Below are 24,371 nucleotides of genomic sequence, written 5' to 3'. Positions count from 1 at the left end.
GGTAATGCATGAATTCTTTCTCAGAAGAATAAGAGCATGGGGCATTTCATACCCAGAACATGAAAGCCATAAAAGGCAGAGTGAACATTAGAAGGCCCCAAGTATCTGTTTCATTACTGACTATAAGGCGCCCTCTAATCTCAGTAGAGAAAAGCTGCTTCAGAAGATGTCACAGAGCACCAAGTGAGGTGTGGAAGATCTGAGCTGCCTTATGGAAGATCCAGGCTTTCCACAGAGGTCAGGATCCTGGCAGGACTAGTCTTCTAACTTGGGTGGTTGACTTGTGTGAGCTTGAGTGGTGGGAAAGGCTTTAAAAGCTGGGTTGGGTGGTGCTAATTGGACCAGAGGAGTGCGGCCGTGCTCAGAAGCGGCTGTAGGTGTATCATGGGCAGCTGCTCTAATCCCCTCTCACACTCCCCCTGGAACAGATCAGCAGAGAAGACAGGAGGTGCATGGAGAGCTGAGCACACTTCTGTTATTTCAGCCAGCCTGGCACCTGGCCCAGGTCAGCCCTGAGGTGTTGCTCCTTCTGGGAACCTCTAGGGAAAACGGGAGCAACAGTAACAGGATATAAACCCAGCTCCCTTAGCCAGGGAATCCTGCAAGATCTGTGAAAACGTCTTCTACAGACGAGATTTTTAGGGGCAGAAAGTGGAACAGGTCATGTTGGGTAACGGGTGCTCCAAGAACAGGTTTTCCTTTCACGCTTTTGAGCAGCTGTGAGGCCACTTCTCAGCTGATACACAAAATGCTCATTGCAGGGCAAGGCCCTGGTAAATCCAGTCTGGAATTCTTCAGGGAGAGATAACCTGGGATTAGCTCTGTGGAAGAGCCTGATGGACAGCGACCAGGTGCAGCATCAGCTGGAACAGCAACTGCAGCACAGACCCACGGCCCAGAGCCAACACATTTCCATGCTGGGAGGAGGAGAGGAACATCCAACACACGCAAACAGTAACTGTGAAGAAGCCCAAGAAAGAAGAGGGAGAGCAAATTCCAATGTGCCAAACTACAACAGACCCAAAGAGCCAAATTCCTGCTGATGAATGGAAGTGTTTTGTTTTGGTTTTGTTTTTTTTTTAAAAAGAGGTCTTAAGCATGAAAAGCTGCAACGAACGAGGTTGTCTGGGAGATGTCAGCACTGGAACAACTTGGTGTTAGAGAGAAGAGCCTCCTGTTATGCCTGTGGAGAGCAGCAGCTCCCTGCTGAGGTCAGGCAAAAGATGGCACACAGAGACTGATGTGACACGGGACACCCAACACCCCTGAACGCAACAGCTCAGGAGGCACAGCGGAAATAAGGATGCATGTTTGGGCACTGAATCAGAGCTTTTGAATCCAGAGTCTCCACCCTACAGTTCCTGGAGAGAGTGGTAAAACCTAAAACCTCCTTTGGCTGTAGCAGTTATGCAGGAAGTTCTCAGATTCCAGGGCCCTTTCAGGAAAAGGTTCTTCTCCCAGAGGCGCTGGAACAGGCTCCCCAAGGAATGGGCACAGCACCAAGCCTGTCTGAGATCAGTAAGTGTTTGGACAATGCTCTGAGAGGCACAAAGGGATTGTTGGGGTGTCCTGTGCAGGGCCAGGAGCTGGACATGATGATCCTGATGGGTCCCTTCCATCTCAGGACATTCTGTGATTCTGTGGTTCTCTGGATCTCCACATTGTTGATAGCCAATGGTCAGTAAGGACAGGAGAAAGCTGCACTTGTGAAGGCAAATTTCCCCAGTTAGCTGGAGGTCCATGGACAAGAGGCAAGGCTGAAAACCCAGTGAGTGTTGAGACTGGGCTAACACGAGCTAGCAGGAAGATATAAATCATTTAATCACAGAAGTCGTCTCTAGAATGCATAAACCACATCCAATCTTGGAGGATGCTGCTCTTACAACTGCTCATAATCCTGTGTAAATTCAAAACCTTTTTTCAAAACTGCTAAAAAGTCCACCACTATTTCTTTCAGTGTTATTACCTTACACCTGCATTTGCACAGTGTCTCCCATCAGACGATATCACAGACCTCTGCAGATACAAAAATCACTTTTCTTGGGAAGGTGTGACCTCTAGAGAAGTGACTGTGGACAAACTAAAGCCCAGCACTCAAGTATTATTAAGTGATTTCATTTGGATTTTCTTGGTGTAATACATCTAAGATTTGCCTCATTCCTGCTGCCTTTAAAGTGATGTGTAATCAGAGAATATGAAGTCCAGTAAGGTTTCAGTGCTGCACCCAGAAAATGGGAACTCTTAAGATCAATGGATTTTTTGAAATTTAGGCCATTGAGATTTCCATAGAGCTGATATTGAATGGAAGTCAGGGGTGTGATTCAAACACATCTCACCTGATCTGAACAGGTTCAACTTCTGAAAGGGCCGTGCTGCTTTCCAGAGCTGAGATCAGCCCTCAGAGCCCGACAGCTTCAGCTGCTGAAGAGTTATTTGTGATTCAATAAAGCATAGGATGTGGAATCCTCCAGCACTTCTGCCCACCACTTCCTGAGCTGGTTTATCAGCCCCTCTGTATAAATAGCTCTCAGGCACACCCAAGCAGGAGCTACGCTGGAAGCACACGCACATTCAAAGGGACACAAAATGCCAAAGGACTAAAAATGACTTTAAAGCATTTCCTTCCTCGTGGTTATTCAACCCCCAGCCCCACGCTCCCTCTCCCACCAGAGCACAGCTGACCTGTAAATTTACGTAGCATTTCGGTGCAGGTTTCTGCCACAGTTTCATCATCACACTTCTCCATAATCAAAGCCTCTTCTCCACAGATCCAGCCACTGAGGACGTGGCCGTACCTCTCAGGTGGGTACAGCACATCAAAGCTGCAGATCTTCTTGTACCACAGCTCCTCAGGGTAAGTCAAGCTCTCGCTCTCTGCCTCATCTTCCCAGACAAACTGGATGCTGTTGCATTCAGAGCTCCAGAAAGGCTCTTCGAACTCCAGGAAGATCTTGTCAGTGGTATTGATTCCTAATTTCTCAATGGCCATCACCTTCTCCTCAGGCAGGCGGGGATGGAACAGGCTCTCGTGGCGCTTCTTCAAGACTCCCAGGGACACAGTCACAATGACGTGGTCAGCTGGGATGAACTCACAGTCCTCGCACTCTACGAAGACATTGGAGCCCTTGTTCTCCTCGGGGAGGTCACTGTTGTGGTCAGCCACCCTCTCAATCTCCTTGCTGACCGACTGGTTCCAGTGGATGCACTTGACCGGCTTGCGGAGCTGAATGACAGACTTGGGAATGGAGCGGGCCAGAATCTCCACGATTTTAATGAAACCACAAGGAATGACGTGATGAGCCCCGGGGATTTCGGTCCATTCCCCAAATTCACTCAGCGAGACTTCATCCATGCTGTGGGAGCTGCTCTCACAACTCTCTACCTAAGGAAAAGCAACACAAAAGCAACATTGCCACAGAGCAACTGCTTTAGTCACAGCATAGCTCTGCAAGGGCACAGAGGAGCTGCAGGAGAGTGCTGAATCCCACTCAGAAACCAGGTTAGTTTTGCTAGTAAAGAAGTACTTGGCCCTAGGATCTGACAAAAAACAATCCCTAGCCTTTCTTGCAGCAATAGAAACCATTTTGTCTTGGTAATGAGTTTGGGTTTCCTCAGCAACAGCTGCACCATTCGGAGTTCAGAGACCAGAGGGCTGGAGCCCCTCTGCTCTGGAGACAAGCTGAGAGCTGGGACTGTTCAGTCTGGAGAAGAGAAGGCTCTGGGAAGACCTCCTGACACCATTCAGTACCTAAAGGTGCTACAGAAGAGCTAGAGAGTGTGGAAATACAGGCAGCAACAAGAGAGGGACTTTGGACAAGGGCCTGGAGTGACAGGAGAAAGAATTATGGCTTTAAACTGAGGGTTGAATTAAATTAAATATGAGGAAGGAATTCTTTTCTGTGAAGGCGGTGAGGCCCTGGCACAGGTTGCCCAGAGAAGCTGTGGCTGCCCCACCCCTGGAAGTGTCTTCAAGGCTGGACAGGACTTGGAACAACCTGGTCTAGTGGAAGGTGTCCCTGCCCATGGCAGGGGATGGAACTGGATGTTCTTTTAAGGTCCCTTCCAACCCGAACCATTCTGTGATTCTATGAATTCCCTGCAGGATTATGCCTTTGCTTCTGCACAATTCTGGGTTACAGTTCTGTTTTCTATCCTTTAAAACCCCCTCAGTGGCCAGGGACCTGCTCCCTGGTGCTCCTACAGCAGGACCTGGAGCTGCGTTAATCAGATGCTCATTCCAATGCTAATAAATGTTGTCACTAGGAGCCACAAAAAACTTTTGGCAGCTATTTCTGCTGTCTGCAGCTTTCAGCATGCTGTCAAACAGTCAGCAATCAGCCAGCTAACAATCTGCCAGAGGTGAGAGGACCCGGCCCAGGAGGAACTGAAAGAGACGGGGAAAGGGAAATGCCAAGATGTGAGCCACGTGTGTTTGATGTGATTACCAAAGCTTTAGATCCATTAACCTGTTGGTTAATGTTTGTAGGAGCATTAGGCATAGCCGTAGCTCCTAACAATCCCTGGAACAAAGGCAGGATGTTTGGCCTGTCTTGTGATAAGCTTCTAATGATAATCCTGATGCACGGGACACAGTGATCTTAAAATCTTCACTCGCATACTGTAATTCTCTACGCATTTTAAGGAATATTACAATTCCTTACCTCACCCTTTGACCTATTTTCCAGGCCTTTCCACACTTTAATGACTGTGTTTGGAAGCCTGACAAGCCTAGATCCTCTCCCTGTGGAGCACTCTGGTGCAGGGCAGGAATCTCTGCTGGGATAAAGCAAACAAGTCAGGGTTGTACCAGCAGTTCCCAGGCTGCTCCTGTGACTGCAGGGACAAACAGGTGCCTTCCCTGTCCTGGTCACTGCTTGATGACGCCAGTGGAGAATGAGTGAAGACCCATCCTTGGACTGTGCTGTGGTTCATCCCATCCAAGCACTTCACAGTGCTCCCCCAGGGTCACACAACACAAACCCTGCACCCCGGGGCACGCAGCAGGATCCTCATCCTGCCTGGATCCTCCAACAGGACACTCCTCATTATGACGTTAAACACTGGTGGCTGTTTGATTCTTTCAACCATGAAGGAAAAAGCCAGGGGGAGAAACAAGCAACTACCAAAACTCTAACCCAAGACAGGTTAATCCCCACTCTGTCATCTGATAGTCTTAAGTATGAGAAGCTTTGTTGTTCTCAGGTATTTGCATGAGAAGGGATTTGCAGGACTTGCAGAAACAGCTCTGACTGTGGCAGCCTGGAGCAACCACAGGAGAAACCACCAGGAAACCCAGAGCTGTATCCAATGACTTAACCCTGTCTGCATGGGTGCTGTTACGTGCGTAACACAATAAATAACTGGGCTTTACATGGCAGCTGTAGAGACACTCTGTGATACAAGGTTTTGGGTGAGGATGCCGAGGTATCAGGCTCAGGACACCAGGGTTCAAACCTCAACTTTATCTCAAATCTCCTGTGAGACTCTTTATTCCTCTTTGGTTTAGCTTTCCACCTGAAAACAGGGAACACATGACAAAGTGCTGCTTGCCTCCCCTGCCTCATTTCAGAAGCTTTTAAGTCATTCTAACTGAAATAGAAATGGCTGATACACTTTGCTCGTCGAGTGCTTGATGCAGCATTAAGTCCTCATCCCACAGAGAACTCATTTAGCCAAGGCACCAAGGAGATAAAAAGAACTATTGAAGCCGTGTGGAAAGATGGTTTTATACGATCTATCTTGGGTTTTATTGCTTTACCTTCAAAATGCTTTCTGGGGATTTCTTCAGCAAATTACTAGAATCATAAGTTACATTTCTTCTGGTCTCTGAGAGGTAAAAATCACTCAGGCAGGATCAGGGGGTGCAGGTGTAAGTCACAAGATAAGACACTACTAGAAGAACCTGACAGTAGAGTAGCTTCAGGTAAAAAAACACTAAATCACACCAGAAAATTTAATAAGGCCTAGGAAAGCCTCTTCTATTAAGAAAACTGGGATTTTAAGGTAAGAAAAAAAAAAAAGTAAAGGAATTACTCTTTGCAGCCCATTGTCTTTGGATCTGCCTCAGGAGGGAAAGTCGTCGATATAAACACAAACTACAAGAGAGCACAGAAAACAATTTCCAGGGCAGGGCAGGGCTCAGCCAGGTGCCTGAGGTTCAGGATTTGTTTGCTCCTAGTTTAAACAAAAATAAACCGCCCCAAAGATGTGCACACATACCTTCAGGTACTGCTGGATCATGGCCAGTTTCAGCCTCTTGACGGCCTCCGTGTCATCCGGGTCGGCCTTGACGCGTTTGCGCACGACGTCCCGTGTGAAGACGCCCACACTGTTCTGGCTCTCAGCATTGACTGGTTTACCTCGTTGGAAGAACTCCTGAGTCAGGTTATAGACCTGCCAGAGACAGGACACAAGGATGGGCCACGGGATTCCCAGCAGGATGCTCCTTCACGCCTCCTAACCCAGCACATTCAGATCATCTCCTCCTCCCAGCAGAACCCACGTCCTTCCTCACATCTGATAAAAAGCACCAGCTCTTCTCCCACCTCCGTGTCCCAGGTGAAATCCCAGGTTGCTCTAACCTGAAACCAGCCCTTCTACTCTCTCCATTATTTAGAAGGAATCCACCAGAGTGGGGGAATTCAGTTTCACAGTTGTTTTTCTGTTGTCCTATGAAAATAGGAAGCAACAAACAGCAAGGGAATTCTGTACACACACACATTTTACTCGTTGAGCACAGGACTGGTATAGATCCACGTGAAAACATTGACATCTCTAGAGCTCCCCACCAGGAGCTAGAAGAAAAACCCCTTGTAACAAATCATTCTTCTTTTGAGCAAGATATTCCTGGTATTTTTTAACCCCAGTTTTTCGCATGCAAGTTACTTAAAAGTGAGGAAACACCATCCACCTCAGCCCTCTGCTTGTGGCTGCCTGCAGTAACTTGTATTTCCATCTACAATATTGCCAGAAGAGCCTGCAATTGCATCATGGCTCTTCCTTTCTCTGGAAGAATACTCAGAAGGAATCTTTTAACACAGGAAAGCTTTCAAAAGATGCCTCTCAGAAATGCAGCACATCCCATTAATGACTTGTTTGTCCACAGAATGTGTCCCCTTCTCATTCACATCACGCCACAAGGTGCACGATATTCTCACAAGCGGAGAGGATATCCCTGATTGGGGAGTTTTTCCTGCCAAATATGGTTTGATTACAACTTATGATCGTTTTTTGGAGACAGATGATTTGGACGTATCGAGAAGTTGAAGTCTACAGTAAATATCTGGTACGAAGCTGGTAAAACTGTGGCAGCCTTGCCTTCAAAGGCTCCTGGAACTTCCCATTCCCTGCTGATAGAGCTAATCCACTATGGTTTAGGTTCTTCTCACTCCGATTTTCCCCAAGAGCTTGATTTTGTCTTGGGTTTTAGGAATAAAGTGAATTTGAGGAGGCAAAATAGAGGAAAGAAGAGGAAAGAGAGGAGGAAAAACACATGGCAGTGGTAGGAGTGAGAGAGAGGAGGTCTGTGAGCAAATGGAGGAAGGTGAGTTGACAAGTATGGGATGAGGAAGAAACTGAAGAAAATAGGTGAAAGAATGAAAAAAAAAGGGTGAAATAAAGTATAAAAACCAAGAAGAAACAAACACAAGGAAAATGAGTGGGACTGCTGAAGACAGAAGAGAATTGCAGACACTGCCCGGGACACAGCCAGTCCAAGGAGATTCCCACACAAGAAAGGTGGAGCCCAACACCTTGTATGAAACAAAGGCTTCCAGCAAAGGAAACTTCAGCAGTTCCAGCATCCCCTGGTTCTCAGGTCTGTGGATTTCTGAGGCCCCAAGCACTTGCAGCAGGTCCGGGCTGCACAGACCTTGCGTCAGCACAACCAGCTCGGCTTTCATAAGCTGATTGAGCTCTGTAAGCAGATAACACACTCACAGGACAAGCAAAGCCCTGCTAAAACCCAGCTACCACTTGGCCCACAGGAGAAGTGAGCCTGGCTATGTTTTTGTTAACCATTATGTTCTTCACTGCCCCACAGGGAGAAGAGCAGGAAGGCACAAGTTCTCTGCGCTGTAACCATCAAGGAAAGTCTTTCCTGGAAGTGCCATCCCATTGATCAGACAGCAGGTAAGCTTAATCACATCAGGATTTATTGGTTTTCCTGTTATCTCCTTGCTTTTCAAGTTCAAGAAGCATTTGGACAACACTCTCAGACACAGGGTGTGATTCTAGGGGTTTTCCTGGGCAGGCCCAGGAGCTGAACTTGATCCTCCTAAGTCACTTCCAACTCAGTATATTCTATGATTCTTGGGGGTGCTGAACCATCTGAGGAAGAACAGAAGGCGAAGCTGTTGCAGGCAAGAAGCAAAAGGAAAAACAACAGCAGCTCCTACATTGAGAGATATATTGTCAGACTTAAAGAATGAAAAAGATGCCCAAAATGTACTTTTTATTGAACACGTGCAGCAAACACATCCTGTATAAGAAACTATGGAAAAGGTTCACTAGGAGACATAATTTAAGATAGATTTCCAATGAAGCAGGAGTAGAATTGTGCTGTCTGAAGTTGGAATTATCCAGGCTTTCCTTGCCCAGGTGGGGAAAGCACTGTCATTCCTATGGGACCACCACTGAGGTCACTGGGAACAGGTACTTGCAGGATTTGAAAACCCATGCTCCTTCAATCATTTCAGCATGATGTGATGGCAGCAGCATTCCTGAGAGAGTGGAAATGAGCTTTCCCTCAAAGATCCTGGGGAAAGGCAGCATCAAGAATGACCTGAAAGGTTCTGCTGATTTTCTAGTTAACCCTACAAAATCTCCCTGTATCCAAACCCAGAGCTCCATGTCCGGCAGCAAGCAGAGCTACACCACAGACAGTCCAGAAAACCTTTGCTTTTCTATTATCACACACCTGATACAAGCAGAGAGGAAAACGAAAGGACAGACTGCATCAACTCCCAGCTCCTACCAGTGACAAACTCACATCCCAGCAGGATGACCTTAGCATTTCTCACTCTAAAGCTCCCCTGGGTTGGGACAGAACAAGTGACCCTGGAAGCCTGTCTTAAAAAAACGGAAGACAGAAAACATCTCAAGTAACCATTCATTCTAAGCAGATTTCCTCCCCTCATTCTGAAGGTTTACACACAATCCTGCAGGGAATTCACAGAATCATAGAATGGTTTGAGTTGCAAGGGACCTGAAAGTGGGACCATCCAGTCCCACCCCCCTGCCACAGGCAGGGACACCTTCCACTATCCCAGGTTGCTCCAAGCCCCATCCAACCTGGCCTTGGACACTTCCAGGGATCCAGGGGCAGCCACAGCTTCTCTGGACAACCTGTGCCAGGGCCTCACCACCCTCACAGGGAAGAATTTCTTACCAATATCCCATCTAACCCTGCCCTCTGACAGTGGGCACTGACACTGTCAGTGTCACTCCAGGCCCTCGTCCCAAGTCCCTCTCCAGCTCTCTTGGAGCCCCTTTAGGCACTGAAAGGTGCTGGAAGGTCTCCCTGGAGCCTTCTCTTCTCCATGTTGAACAACCCCAAATCCCTGGGTCTGAAAGACAGAAAGGGTTGAAGGTAAGAAATTAAAACAAGTTAATTCAATGTCTATAGTCCTAAACCAGCTTCACTTCAGCTTCCATCTTCTGTCTTCTTTCTGACCAGCTTTGGGGCATCCCACAACGAGGGTTTGTGCAGGGAATGTGGATTCCAGCAGGGATGTCCCCTCTGTTACCTACAGGCTTCCTCCTCCATGTGTTTATTTACTACCTACGTGCTCCTCCACCACAGGAAAAGGCAGTTTCTTAGGAAGAACACAGCTAAATAAAGAAGTTTCTCCACACTGAAGGAGGTCAGGAAAGCACATCCCCATCCACACTCCTTCCTGTCAGCGCCGGTGACGATGCCCAGCATTGTCTTTTTCTCACTTGGCTTAAAAACTGCTGTGACTTAATCCCTGTCCAGTAAAAAGCCCTGGTGGAGATAGGGCTGCGCTGTTCCCAGGCCAGACATCTGTCAGGGCAATAGAGGCAGGGAGGGAACGGTGACTCTCGGTGGCCCTTTGGTCCTGCTTTCCATGATAACTGCAAGGCAAGGCACTGGAGCTTAATTGGGGATGGCAGGAAGCCCAGCACGGGGGGTGGGGGCGAGAAGGATGGAAAACGTTGTCATTCTTTGGCTGCATCCCTCCCCCAGAAACTCACAGCACACAGGAGAAAGCTGAGAGATAACAAGGCCGTTAATTAGCTGATTGTTAAAGGGAGGGTCCCTGGGAAGCAGATCTTTAGGGACCACATCCTTGCTGAAAAGCTGAAGTAAAAACAGGCACTTTTCCTAAATCAGGCTGGTGATGGACTGTATGATTTTTTCAGCTGCATTTAACATGTCCAGCTCACCACCTCCCTCCCACCCTTCACTAATACCTGGGAGGTGGCTTTAAATACCTCTTTGGGAAGGGAGATGAGGACTTAGCAGGGACAGAGGAACAAGTCTGAGATAAATTGTCCCTGTTCACATTTTCTGAGGAGTTCTATGCACACACAGACCCTGAAGCTGCAGACATTTCCCTCAGAGGTCCCACTCTCGTCACTTTCCTGAGGATCATGCACATGTGGTATAAGCAGAAAGAGACCAAAATCCTCTCCCAGCCCCAGGATTCCCTCAGTTATCCTAGAAGGAACGGACAGGAAGGCAGGAAGATTACAAACACATGAGGTGGGCATCACACCATGGGGAACCTCCCAGCAGTGCCTCTTTTCCTTCGAGACTGAACAAATGGAGTGACAATGACCCTGAGCAGTGCCAACCCCACAGAGCGCACGGTCTCAGAAGGACAACCCTAAAAGTCCTGCCCTGTCTCATGGTGCTTCCCTTGGCAATGCATGGCTGGGAATCCAGGTGGATGCTCTGCAGAACTGAAGACCTTCCTTGAAGGCACTGCTCTGCTTCCACAAGGAGAATTCAGGTCACCTCAGTCACAAGCTCATGACAGATCCTGACAGACCTCAGTGCAGGGCAACAGCCTCTCCTAAGGAACTTTCTGCTGGAGAAATGAAGAGCTGAGCAGTCTTCAAGCAGTCTGACTGCTCGGCTTCCTCATAACCAAATAAAGGCTTCTGTGAGACATCCCTACAGCTATTAAAAATTCAGGCTACTGCAAACAAAAAAGCAGCAAAACTTGTACTGAGGTAGAAGAAGCCAGCCAGAAAAGATTGGACAAGTGCCTGGAAAAAAGCCTAAGGACTTTCCAGATGAATTAGTGAGGCAAAGCTCTGGAGGTACAGGGCTGCTTTGCCTTTCACTCCAGGAAAACTCAGCATAGAAAGACCTCACCCTCCTACAATCCAGTTTCAGAGACTCCACATGCCCTAGTGAAACACTCAAGGGACACCCCCCACATTTTGAATTCCCTAGAATCTGGTGTCCAGATGACAAGATAACCAGGGCTAGAGAGACCCAGATGGAGAAGCAGAGCTGAAGGCACAGGCTGGAGCCCAGCAGCAGCTGCAGGGAAAGGCAGGCAGGGTGTGAGTGCGTGGGGAGCGAGCCGGCTGTGCACGGAGGGCAGGCCTTTGGAATGGTGACAAATTTCCTGCTCATTCAGGAATACATTTTCCACTGTTCATGCCAGTCCTACATCCCTGATTACGCTTTGCATCCATCATGGGGTTGCTGGCTGTTTTGTGGGGGGTTCTTTCTTTTCAACTCAGGACAGGGTGGGACACAGCCTTTGCCATCTCAGCCTCCTCTAAAGGGATGAGATGACATGATGTGGGATTCCCAATAATAACCTGAGGAGGGTCTGGGAGCTCCCATGAGAAAAGGGAGGACCCTTACCTCAGGATTTAACGATCAGTAAGGTGGCTTTGTATCCTGGACAACCTCAAGATGCTTCAACAAAACCACTCAAAAAACTTGTCTCCAAAAAAAACCAGAGATTCAGAACTGAAAATTCCTGCTGTTCCTCCCCAGTATTCATTTCACCACCAGTTAAAGCAACACAACTTTGGGGGGGGAAAAAAAAAAAAGATGAACATGCTAAAAAACCCCCAGGGAGTCACAGAATGGTTTGGGTTGGAAGGGACATTAAGGACAGTATTGTTCCAACCCCCTGCCATGGGCAGGGACACCTTCCATTAGACCAAATTGCTCCGAGCCACATCCAACCTGGCCTTGGACACTTCCAGGGATGGGACAGCCACAGCTTCTCTGAGCAGTCTGTGCCAGGGCCTCACCAGTCTCACAGTAATTCTGGGGAACTGGGGGACACGACAAAACACAAATCAGAAACATCCCTGCACTTTATGCAGAGGAACTTGTCTCCAGAGCCACACGCCTGCTGCACACGCCCCTCCAGGGCACTTGTATTTCCTACACTCACTTTAACTGGGTACTTTCATGAGATCACATAGCTCGCCTAAATTCCCACTTCTCCTATGCAGAGCAGGGAATAAACCACAGCCAAATGTCTTAAATCAGTATAGATCCTCCAGCCTGGCACCCCAAAAGGGCTGGGACAAGCAGCTCAAGGAAACCATGAGCTGCTCCTGCAAGAAATTCCATCAGGCTCAGGAGGAAGGCAGAGAAAGCCCCTCCCAGCAGGAGCAATTAAGGGGCTGGCTGATGACCCCTGCTTGGCTCCAGCTGTCCCTTACATATTTTTTTATCGCCACGAGTGGCTGCAGACATTTTTACAGGCCATAAATGTGAAAGCCTTTTCTGTCTCCTAGCGATAAAGATATCCTGTGGTAATGATAAGCTAATTAGGTGTTGTGTAAAGAAGATTAACTTTTAATGTGCTGTTCTCTCGTGTCACTGGCTGCCCCTTTCTCTCCCCTTTAGAAAGGGTAGATTTACCAAATTAATCATTTCTAAAACACTGGTACCTTGTTATGGCCTTTATCTTACGGGGTTTATCTCAAAGCTAAGTGGCTCTCATCTTTGTATTCCCTTCTCATTTTGGAGTCTGCCCTCCCTTCGCTGGAGATTTTCCTATCATCTTCCAGACAGGATGATCACCGAGCCCTGCACGCAGTTTGGCAGCGTTCCATTTACATAAATAATGCTGCTCACTGCAGTATTTTCATTTACTCTTTCTAGCCCCAGTTGCTGTTAATCTTCCTCCACACACATCTCACCTGTCTTTTTCTCTGCCTGAAAAAATTCTCATTCTTTTTTAATCCAGCAGTATGAAAAATCGTTCAGATGAATTATATCCACATGCATTTGTCCAAGACATTGTCCACAGGTTGCTAAATCCTTCCCACAATGAGGTTTCTTTGAAATTCCTACTACTCCTCTCTAAAACTGAAATGATTTTGTGCCATCCCATCACTGACTCCAGTTCCGAGACACAGGACAGTGCCAAAAATCTTTTCAAATGAAAAAAATTCCCCTTTACTGCTCCCCACGCAATTTTTGGTAATTCTTTACAGGCTACAGTGACTTTTCTAATGATCCCAGACATATTTTTAAACAAAATATGCAAGAGTAACCTGAATCTAATGAGTGTTCAGCCAAGAGCCAAATACTGAAGTTCGCTGTTAGATGAAAATCTGAAGGTTTTAGGCATGGCTACAGCCTGATGAAAGTACTCATGTTTTGTTCCATTTTATACAACCCAGTGAGAGATCACATTACCTGGAGGGCCACACAGTCTGCACTGACCCTTCTAAATGTACTTCATAAGCAATATTAAAAAAATGTGGGGAATAATTATAATTAACTTTGGCAAGCAAAAGAGTTAAAATAACCTTAACTGAAGTTTGTGCTGGTCTGAACCTCCCAGAAAAGATGTTCCTTTCCTTCTGATGCAAGAAAACTTACAATTCCTACAACACTGCACTGACTTTGGAACACTCCATGGTATTTATAACCAATAAAAAGTCACAGGGGTACAACATTTAGCTGGTTGTTGCTAAGATTTTGCCTTGTACTTTGTTTAGCAATTTGATCCCTCCACTACTCTTTTAATTAAGTAGCAACTTTCTCCAGCAAATTACTGGATCTCCCCAGAAATAGTTGCTGGAAGTGATTAAATGGATTACAAACATGGGAAGATTGTTCTTCCTCACCACAGAGAGTTAATCCCACATCAGGGGCAAATGGGGGGCAGTGAAGCAGATGACAGAAAACTTAGCGTTGATTTTTCTTTTGCAAAGAAATTAAAGACATCACTGTTTTTCAACCTTTATCCTGGAACGTTCTAACTGCCAAGGGGTCTCAGTGTTCCAGGCAAATCTACCACTTGACAAAGCAGCTGGACACCAACCTCGTTGTATAAATCACTGAATTCTTCAACCACATCTTTCGGGATCCTCTGCCCGTTGTTGGTGAGGTGATAAGCCACCCCATTCTTGGAGTAAAGGCTGATGCGCCCAACGCTCCTCTCGCTGTCAGTGGTCTCCTCAAGCAAACCATTGTCTTCTGCTAGATGATAGACTGGGTTTCCATGTGAACCATGAATCCACGTAGCTCCCAGTTCAAAAGTGGCATGCCCTGCAGGAGAGGAAGCCAAGCAAACTGGTTATGGAAGCCTGTTCTCCTGACAGCTTCTCACGCTCAACCCTGAATAAAATGTGCAAAAGCAGAATTGCCCAAGGACAACACGTTTGAACATCCCTTAAGGGAGTTTTCTCTGTTAGACACAATGCCAGCATTCTTCAGACTGGTCCTTTGGAATACAGGTTAGGATGGGATGTTGCAATAAAGATCCATCACAGTGACACACCTCTGATACTTAAGGAGAAATTCAGCCCTTCTCAGTTCCCAGGTCTTACCAGGGTTGTTGCCAGCAGGGAGATGTAAGAAATTTGGATAGCAACATTGGCCTGAATACTGAACCTGGTCCTGTGACTAAAAATGGTTGTTATTTACAAATACACCTCAGAGTAACTGCAATAAAACATGCACTTCCATTCCCCAGATGAGTAAAGAAGTTGTATATTATTTATGCCTTTGGAGATTTATATATCAGGTTCTTTTAAAAGACGCACTGTCAGGCTAAACATCAAAAGCATTTTGTTTTCATCACCTGTACTCTCTGCTTGAAAAACACAAAGAGTCTGGTTAGCCCCGCTCTCCCCATCCCTTAAAACTATTGGGATTCGCACCAGGGCTTTGTTCCCCCCAAATCCAGCACTGCCAGACTGGGCTGAGAGCACAGAGAGATGCTCAGCAGCAGAAAGAAGGTGCTAAAAATAAGCTTGGGTCGTGTCTTCCCCCCACATTTTGACAGATTCTCAGAAGTCCCAAGCTGGTTTAAAGTCTGACAGAACTGGGCATCTCCTAGCATCCCCGCAGCGGTGTGGGAATGCCTGATTAAGCGGGATAGTTAACAGGATCCTGCCTGATGAAGAAAGGACAGTGCAGTTCCCAGCTATCATTTACTGTTTAACATGTAAATGTATGCTCAGACAGAGAGGCACTGCAGCACTGAGCCGTGCTGCAGTCAGGTTTAAAGGGTGAAAGCTCCAAGGAATGCTGTTCCCCGGCTGAGCCCCTGCCTCTGAGGGAAGCTCCACGAATCTCATTTTCCAAGCAGCCCCTTTGTCAGTAAGAACCATGCTGACTGCCCTTCAAGACCTGCAATCCAGCACAAGGTTTCTACACCACAGCACCTGCTTCAGAGAGCAGCACCAACACACAAATGGGAATACTTCAGGTGCCACAGACTCCAACACACCCCCAGGGCACCCAGCCAGGTGGAAATGACCGAATGCTGGCAGCCAAACCTGGAGAGCTCATCAATATTGCAGTGGCAGTCCCCTGGTTAATGCAATCCTCCTGCAACTCAGCCCACACCAAGCAGCAGCAGGAATGCTGCCTCCTGCTCTAGGTCACGAGCTTGCTCTCTGCTGCAAAACAATCCTGCTGGAGACACCTGCTCTTTGAAAGAAAACAATTTGCCAGCAGGTCCTGCTGCTGCCTTAGCGCTGGTAACGGTGATGATGTGTTCCAAGTTCTCCTGTCTTCCTGTTTAGCTGTGTGGAACATAATCAAATACCAACAAATTAAAAACTAATTCTTGCCCGTAATGCTCATGCTCACTATCACCACTACCAAGCAGATAAGCCAGTTCTTACCAGGTGTAAGTTAAATGATTAATTATTTTAAATTGTAAAATTAAATACAATCCTTTTAAACAGAGACAGCCAATTTACTTTCAGGGCCTTAAAGGATTTTCAGTTCAATATTAATCTACTTGGAATCAATCATCCAATGCAATTTAAAAAAAACAGAGAAACACACAGATTGTGTATCAAGTCTCCTGGATAGGGATGGCAACTTTCACATTTCCTTTTGCAGTCCTTCTTGGCCGTTTCTTGGGTATCCCTATTCTGAAATAGCTGCAGTGGATACAAATGTGGATACAAATGTCATGTGCAGGAAACACACAGTGTACAAACACACAAACCCTCTGCCTCACCTGTGCTAGAACCAAACCTCTGAATACCCAAATTACTCCCCTGGGCTGAGAAGCAACAGTCTGTGCACTTGAGGGAAAATGCTGTCCCCTACAAGACAGAGCGGCTCAGTGAGGGGGAAGGATTCAGATATAATCCTGAGCAGGTGCCACCAGAACACAGAATGGTTTGGGGGTTGGAAGCAACCTTAAAGACCATCTCATTCCCACTCCCTGCTATGGGCAGGGACACCTCCCACTAGCCCAGTGTGCTCCAAGCCCCATCCAACCTGGCCTTGGACACTTCCAGGGATCCAGGGGCAGCCACAGCTTCTCTGGGCAACCTGTGCCAGGGCCTCACCATCCTCACAGGGAAGAATTTCCTCCTAATTAGTAACTGCTGAAGATCTCAATCAGACCTTTAGTCAAGTGTGCAGACAGGGGAGAGGCCAGAGCCAGAACACAGACCCACCTTGGGAGAGAACTGCAGCCCACACCCACACAGGGCAACCTTGAGAGCTTGCAGAAGGTAAGAAAAGGCAGTTTGTAGTTTTAAAAAATTATTAAAATACTTAAAACTCTAGATGCCAGCCTCTGCTCTGCAAATAACAGTTACAAAATCTACAAACTCAGAGACCTCCTCCAGACTGAAACACCTGCTCTCCTCTCCTGTTAATTAAGAGGTGTTAATGAGCACGAGGTGGAACCCCAGCAAAGGCAAAGATGTGTGAAGGTGAGCAAAGATAAGAGAAATCAGTCTCAACAGTAAAACACCAAAACTATTTCACAGGTGCACTGGCAGAATGATCTGTTGCTCCCTGAAGATTTCAGCTCTTTCACACTTCCCTCCTCTCACAGGCACGATCCAGGATATTTTTTAATACAGCGGATTGTGAGTAAAGGACACACTTCCCATCCTAACCTCTATGCCAAGTCCAGCAGAATGTAAAGTGCCCAACTCAAACCCCTGGAGACTGGAGTTTTCCGACTGCCTTTCCATTGGTTTCCCTTCTGCAAGTTCACAGGAGGCTGCTGTTTATTTACTGTGCTGAGTTCATCGAGTAGAACACAGTAAGTGATGTAAGCACCTAAGAAATAGAAAGAAAGCAGGGCAGCAAGAGGCCAAAGGTAACATCCAGAGTGGGATCAGAAACACAATCAGTTAATTGAAATCAGGAAAGCAATTCAGGAAAAGCAGAGAGCTTTATGCCCCTGCAGAGAAGAGACAGGCAACGTCCTTCTGGATACCAGGGAAAGCTTGACTCCTGTGCTGTGAAGGGCGATGTTTGTTCCAGGAGTTTTGCATGTAGAGATTTTAAAATTGACTGGGATTCAAATATCCAGAATCTGCACCTTTATTACACCCAGAGAAAGGAAGCTGCAGAGGTAGGAAAGCTGCAAATCAGGATGAAGGGATACATTGAAGAGGTTTTCCCAGAAGCCTGATTCCCAGTGGGAGCGCCCTACACAGTAAATTAGTTCTAGGGAAATGAATGGGGCTGTTTGTGAAGCAGAACAGCTCGGGGTTTCCCCTTTCCAAGGGCTCTAAGACCTGAGAAACAGTCCTTCAACAGCCTGGAGATTTACTGGCTGCTCCTGGGAAAGAGTCAAGCTGGAAAACCCAGGTGGAAACTGACTGTGTACAGTTACTCAATCACAGACCTGTTGCACACAGCCCTTCCTGTGCGAGCAAAAACAATCACCCAAATCTTTTATTTTGTGGCAGCACAGGTTTGGAGCCGCCTTGGGTCGGAACTGAGGCACGAGACAGCACAGAAACACCCCCCCCCCACCCCAAAAGGAGCCTAAGGATTTCTATATTTATACTCCTGACACTGCCACACCTCAAACAACTTTGCACGTGCACATATCCCCATTTCTGAGGCTAATTTGGCCTCACGGCCACACAAAGCCCAGCACCACCCCTCTGCAGGCGCCGCTCTCACCGAGTTGGACGCTCTGCACGCGGCCCCCGATGCGGTCGGTCGCCTCGAGGACAGTTACATCCGTGAATCCGCTTTCCAGGAGCGCCTTGGCTGCCGACAGGCCCGCGAGCCCAGCACCGATCACGACTATTCGAGGCTGTCGCTTTCTCCGTAGGCCACTACTAAGAGGATCATCCGTGCTGTCTGCAGATATTTCACAACTTTGCATGCCGTCCAAGCTCTCTTTCTAAGGAACCTGTGGGAGGAAGCAGACAGGTTTGTTCAGGGAGCTCAGGTCCGGCTTATCCTCTGCAGTTAAAAGGATGGAAAATGAAGAAGTCCAGCGGAAAAGAAAAACTTGGTGAATTAGACCCAGCCTTCAACATGGGATGCAAAGAAAGGATAACTGAGGTCAAGCTGGGATGCAAAACAACTTTTTAGCCTGGAGCACCAAGAACTCCAGAAATCTCCACCCTTTCATGCCATGTAGACTATTTCCAAACAAGCCAAAGGACTTTCAAACTCCCATCTTTTTATATAACCTCCAAAAGTGGTAATTTTGTGGTGAAGACTTTTAAAAGAAAGAGAAGCACATCCCCAGTGCTGACAAGCTCCACAACCCAGCAATGAAACTCCACTTTGCCACTGTGGCAACCACAAAGCCTAAATTTCAGATCCTCTAAGTAGGGGACGAGGTAAAGAGGATTTAGCCCAAAGCACAGAGATCAGATCTCAAACCGGCCATTACAGAAATGGGACAGGCAGCAAAATGTTTCAAGTGATGAAAGTCAACAAGGGCCAGTCCAAAATTTCACAAAATGCAGCCCCTGGAGCCAACACTGTCCTGCCACATCTGGGTCAGCCCCAGGCTTAGATGGAGAGGTTCAAACCCACAAATCCTGACTAGTCCAAATCTGCCCAAATCTCCACCTACCCAACATATGCAGCTGCTCCTCCAAGCAGGACCCTGTTTTCCTTTGCAAACTCCTAGAAGCCACCTTTTTACTGCTGTCTACCCTTAGTTCTTAGGTCTCATCACATCATTTTAGTAGGTGGGACTCAGTAGCCTGAGCCCATGGTTAAGGTTAAACCCTGATCAGGGATGACCACTGCAGGATGTAATTATTCACAAAAGCCAGCGTGTACCTCCCTGGTTCTGGGTGGTTCACACCTGCCCTCAAGAGCACAAAGAACAGGGTACAGAGATTCTTACCCCTCCAGACCTCAGCTAACATCAGTCCCAATTTCCAAAGGAAAAACACTCAGCCCAGGATTTATCAGCCCTGGAATCAGCTGGTGCCCAGTGATTTGGATAAAGCATGCACACAATTCCTAGCCTCCCCCTCCTCCCTCCCCAAACACAGAGATATCCAAGGAGCTAGTGTGCTGCCTCTACCTGTTGCCAAGCTGCTGGATATCCATTCTGAGTTCTTCCTCAATTCTCCCAACATTTGGCCACTGACAAAGATTCCTACTCCTCTCTTCCATCACCAGAAGGGTCTTAAAACACTGCTGGCCTACCGTAGTATATGATCACAGGAACTAATGAAACACAACGCAAACAGCAGTTTCACTTGGAGAGTCCCTTTTTCTCCAGGATTTTATAGAATTTATGTATGTTGACCAAGCAATATCCACTCTCTGTAAGGGAGCTGACATCAGACTGCAGTGATTTAGGCAGTGGTATGAAGAGGTGGTCCCACTGGAGCTCTGACAACTATTTTGAAAATGTTTAGTTTCAGCTGAAACAGCTTCAGCTCAATCCACCCTTCTGTGGACTCACCTGCAAGAGGGATTTGCACAGTGTGTGCCAACTCTGATTCTGCCACTGCAGCTTGTCCCAACCGGCCTCGCCTCAGCTCCAACTGCCGCTGCAGCAGCTCCCAACGGCCGCAGCCCAACAGATCACAGAATCCTGATGGATGCGACCTTCAAGCTCATCCCATTCCCACCCCCTGCCACGGGCAGGGACACCTTCCACTATCCCAGGTTACTCCAAGCCCCATTCAACCTGGCCTTGGACACTTGCAGGAATCCACGGGCAGCCACAGCTTCTCTGGGCACCCTGTGCCAGGGCCTCCCCACCCTCACAGGTAAGATTTTCATCCTAATGTCCAAACTAAAGCTCTCTTTAGTTTAAAACCATTCCCTCCTTCTCCTATCACTGTCTGCCTGTGTAAAAATCGCTCTCCCTCTTTTTGTAAGTCCCCTTTAGGCCCTGCAAGGGGCTCTGAGGTCTCCCCGGAGCCTTCCCTTCTCCAGGTGAACACCCCCAGCTCTCCCAGCCTGGCTCCAGAGCAGAGGGGCTCCAGCGCTTGGAGCAGTTCCGTGGCCTCCTCTGGACTGGTTCCAGCAGCTCCACGTCCTTCTGCTGTTGGGGGTCCCAGCACTGCAGGTGGGGTCTCACTAGGGCAGAACAGATGGGGAGAACTCCTTCCCACAGACACTCTACAACCCTCTCCCCTTCTCCAGGTAACACTTTGATTCATGTGTTTTCATTGCCACAGTAAAGGAACATCTTTTCTGCCATCTATATCCAGTAGAAATTGAAGGGGTTTAGCACAGTTCTTTAAACACAGCTTTCCTAATCCTGGCTTTGGCGAGCTCCTGTGAATTCTTCACATGAAAGCTCCAGGAAAATGTTTTCCCTCCTGTTTCAGCATTTTAATACTGGATTAGGTGACCTGTCTAGACAGATGAGAAAATAACAGGGTATTTTGTGTGTACAGAACCCTGATTTGGAAACTACCCTTAATTAGCCAACAACCTGTTGTTTCCTGCAGGGAAAGGCAATTAAAATTTAGCAAAAGCTTGAGCTTTCCAACCAGGATCCACATTCCGCTGTGGAATAAACTGGTGATATAAATACAGGAAGCCCCCAATACACTTTATTTCATATCAATTATTCCCTCTGGTAGGCTCATGACTGAGACAAGGACATAAAACACAGCCTACTGCGTGCAGTGCTCTCCCTTCAGCACTTGCCAAGCCACCAGTCAGGGCTTGAGCCAATGGATATTACCAGGTCCTCTGACACAAAGATAGTTTGGCTTTTTACATCTTCTTGATTGCCAAAAAGGGTTGTTTCTTTTTTATTTTGTTTTTTCTTTTCTCTTTTTATCACAGGGTGAGAAGTGTGTTGGCTGTTGCGCTGTCAACCTCTCTCAGACTGTATTTTTACTTTGTGTCCATCTAAGAGCAAGGGTAGCACAAAATCACAGCTTCACAAAGTAAAATTCCCCTGCTTTGTCTTGCTTACAGTGTCCCTGTGAGAGAGCCAACAGGCACTGGTTACCCACAACAAGAAAATATCCAAATAAACATCTTCCTTTTGTCTAAAATATACAGCTTTGATCCTCTTAGCTCTTGTGCATGTAAGTGTCTCACTCAGGGTATTTTAATCACTTCTACTTCCAGACCTGCCCCCTTTTCTCAGTCTCTATCACCATTCTTCCCCTGACTCCTTAGGAGAAATTACCCTCCATTCATCCCCTCTCACTCCTGTTCACTTCCTTCATTCAAATAAAAAAAAAAAACCCCTTTAAAAAAATCCCTAAAACCAACCCCTCCCAAAAGAAAAAAAAAAAATCCTGGGCATAACTGCTGTTTTCCAGCAGACAAATCTTTGCAAATATGTATCTTCTAAGATGGGCATCATTCTACCAACCCAGAATCACGGGTTTCCATTCCTGCCATTTGTACCCTCCAATCCCCTGAGCTCCCCATCCCTTCATCTCCACTGATCACAGCTATGAAAAGTTCAGTGGGGTGACAACTTCATGCTTTTTTTTTCCCCCTTATTTTGCCAGTAAAACCTTGCAGGTCACAAGGAAGAAGCCAGAGAATTAAGGCAGTTCACAACTGCCCTCCTTATTACAACAATACTCTCTGACCAGGAAATTCTTCTAGGACCCTTCAGAAAAAGGTCACTAAGGCTCCAACTACTTAAAAATAGAAAACGAAAATAAACAAAAGCATTTCTCAAGGAAATCTGCTATTCTTAGGTCACCCAACTACTCCTGTGGTAGTATTGTTGCAGCCCTGGTGACACAAAGACTTGGGCAAGGCGATGCTCTGAAAACAAGGCTTGTGCGCTTGAAGGCTTGGCTGAGGGTTGGTTGGGATTTGGGGGGTTGTTTGGGGTTTTCCACCAGGATTGGTTAATCTTTAAAACGTGACCTTCCTTCAGACTCTGTATCACACAGTAGCTTGTCATTTACTCATGAGCTGGGACTGCTGGCATTCCACAGACCAAATTCACGGTCACCCCGGTGGGACCCCATCTCAGCCCTGTCATTACTTTGGGTGTTCAGCTTGCATCTGCTGCCCACAGCCTTTCAGGGGATGGAGAGGAGGAGCAAGCCATCCTGCTGACCTCTGCCATTCCTGTCTCAGGATGGCCAAGCTGAAAGGGAGATTACGGACAGTTTAAAACAGTCATCTGACCTTTCTGAGTGCTCTTAAATTGTGTTGAATCGACAGCCTTCACATTAACAAGTGTAAGAGCCAGTCTGGAGGGTGAGAAATGCATCATCAACACAAACAAATTCCCTGCTGACCGCAAAGACCAGCAGAAAAATTTACAAGAATCGCTTTATTCCCTGTAGGTTTTTATTTGATGAGAATTAAGCATCATCCCTAATCAGAAACCTAAGCAACGATATTGCACGTGTTTGAAAGGAGCTCAGATAAAAGCAACAAGAGTCAGCTGAAAGACTAAATGGAAGCACGAGAAATAAACACTACTATTTTCTCATTATTTTAAGTGCAGCTATTCAAAATACTATCAACACATGAAGGGGCACTGCACACGCCATGTGTTTATAATGCAGGTTTGTCATCACAGCCTGGAAGTGTTTACACAGAAAATTTGACACCAAATTAATTCAGTCTAAGCAGAGACAAAGTGAGACTGAGAAACCAAGAGCAGAAGCTAGAAAAAAAAATCACGACAAAAATAAAATATCTAATTTTAACAATGACACTAATCAGCTGTTGAAATACTTTTCTCTAAAGACAGAGAGGATTGGTTGAAGCTTTCAACTCAGGATCCAATCTGTAATAAACATTTGCACTCCAGTCCCACCACAAGACCGGGCTGTGGTGCTGGGAACTATCCTGCCCATTCAATGGAGATGGCCAGGTTTGAATTGCAAAACAAAATTTTGTGGCCTTTGCACCTCAGGAATCTACCATGATGAAAACAGTAAAAAAAAAAAAATATATATTATTAATAATACCAGCAAACCTTTTGATCCAGAGTTTGAAGAGCCTTTTTCAATAGATGTAATAACCTCCATTATTTCATCAGCTGCACAAGGAAAAGTGCTTATCTGAAAGCACTGGTAGCTGAGCCCAAATGCAAAAGCTCCACAACAGAAGCAGAAAGGTGACTTATTCAGCAGATGTAAAGACACTTCAGTTCTTAGGCCATTAACTCATTACACAGCCCAGCACTACTTGTACTGAGCAAGTGCATCACTGTAGTGAGTAACCCTCACCTAAGTAACTGCAATAACAAAATTTTCAATCATCATCTCTAATGTACCTTTTTCCCTAAGCTGAGGGAGAAGTGCTTGGAAGGATTATTCTGGTTGGAGCAATTTTATCTCCTTTAACACCTTTCCAGGTTTCAGACTCAGGCTGTTCCCTGAGCACAGGTCAGGACAGATCGTACCTCTGAGCAGATACAGAACTGAAGTGGAAGGGATTTCTGGGCTGGCTCCAGCATTGCCTGTCAGTGCCTCCCAACGCTGGGAGCTGTGGTTCTCCACAGCTCCTGGCACAACAAACAAGCATTTTGCAACTTCTCCCTCCTTCCCCCTTTCATCAGTCTTCTCAGACACAAGCACATTAATCCTCAGTGCCTGTTATTCCAAGATGCTCTTTCCAAGCTCTCCATGCTGCAAACATGTCAAACTGGAAGATGTGTCTCTTTTTCCCTTCTCCCTCCTTTTTAACCCAGCAGGCTGCACGCCAAATTCCCAACCCTTTTCCAAATCACTATTTACACCCTCTCAAGAGAAGGCAG

At 46.8% G+C, this 24,371-nt stretch overlaps 1 protein-coding gene across 1 annotated transcript in view; it reads right to left on the bottom strand.

The window, feature by feature from the left end:
* Nucleotides 1-24,371, bottom strand: part of SMOX (spermine oxidase) — a 49,727-nt gene that overhangs the window by 5,420 nt on the left and 19,936 nt on the right. Inside the window, exons 2-5 of the mRNA XM_048304145.1 lie at nucleotides 18,362-18,596; nucleotides 14,283-14,509; nucleotides 6,220-6,393; nucleotides 2,683-3,382 (exon numbers count right to left, since the gene is read on the bottom strand). Coding sequence (XP_048160102.1) covers nucleotides 2,683-3,382; nucleotides 6,220-6,393; nucleotides 14,283-14,509; nucleotides 18,362-18,569 — 1,309 coding nt within the window. The 5' untranslated portion in view covers nucleotides 18,570-18,596. The remainder of the gene's footprint in view (nucleotides 1-2,682; nucleotides 3,383-6,219; nucleotides 6,394-14,282; nucleotides 14,510-18,361; nucleotides 18,597-24,371) is intronic.

This window comes from Corvus hawaiiensis, chromosome 5, assembly GCF_020740725.1.
Source record: "Corvus hawaiiensis isolate bCorHaw1 chromosome 5, bCorHaw1.pri.cur, whole genome shotgun sequence".
In the NCBI taxonomy this organism is placed as follows: domain Eukaryota; kingdom Metazoa; phylum Chordata; class Aves; order Passeriformes; family Corvidae; genus Corvus; species Corvus hawaiiensis.
This window is presented reverse-complemented; position numbering and strand designations above follow the sequence as displayed.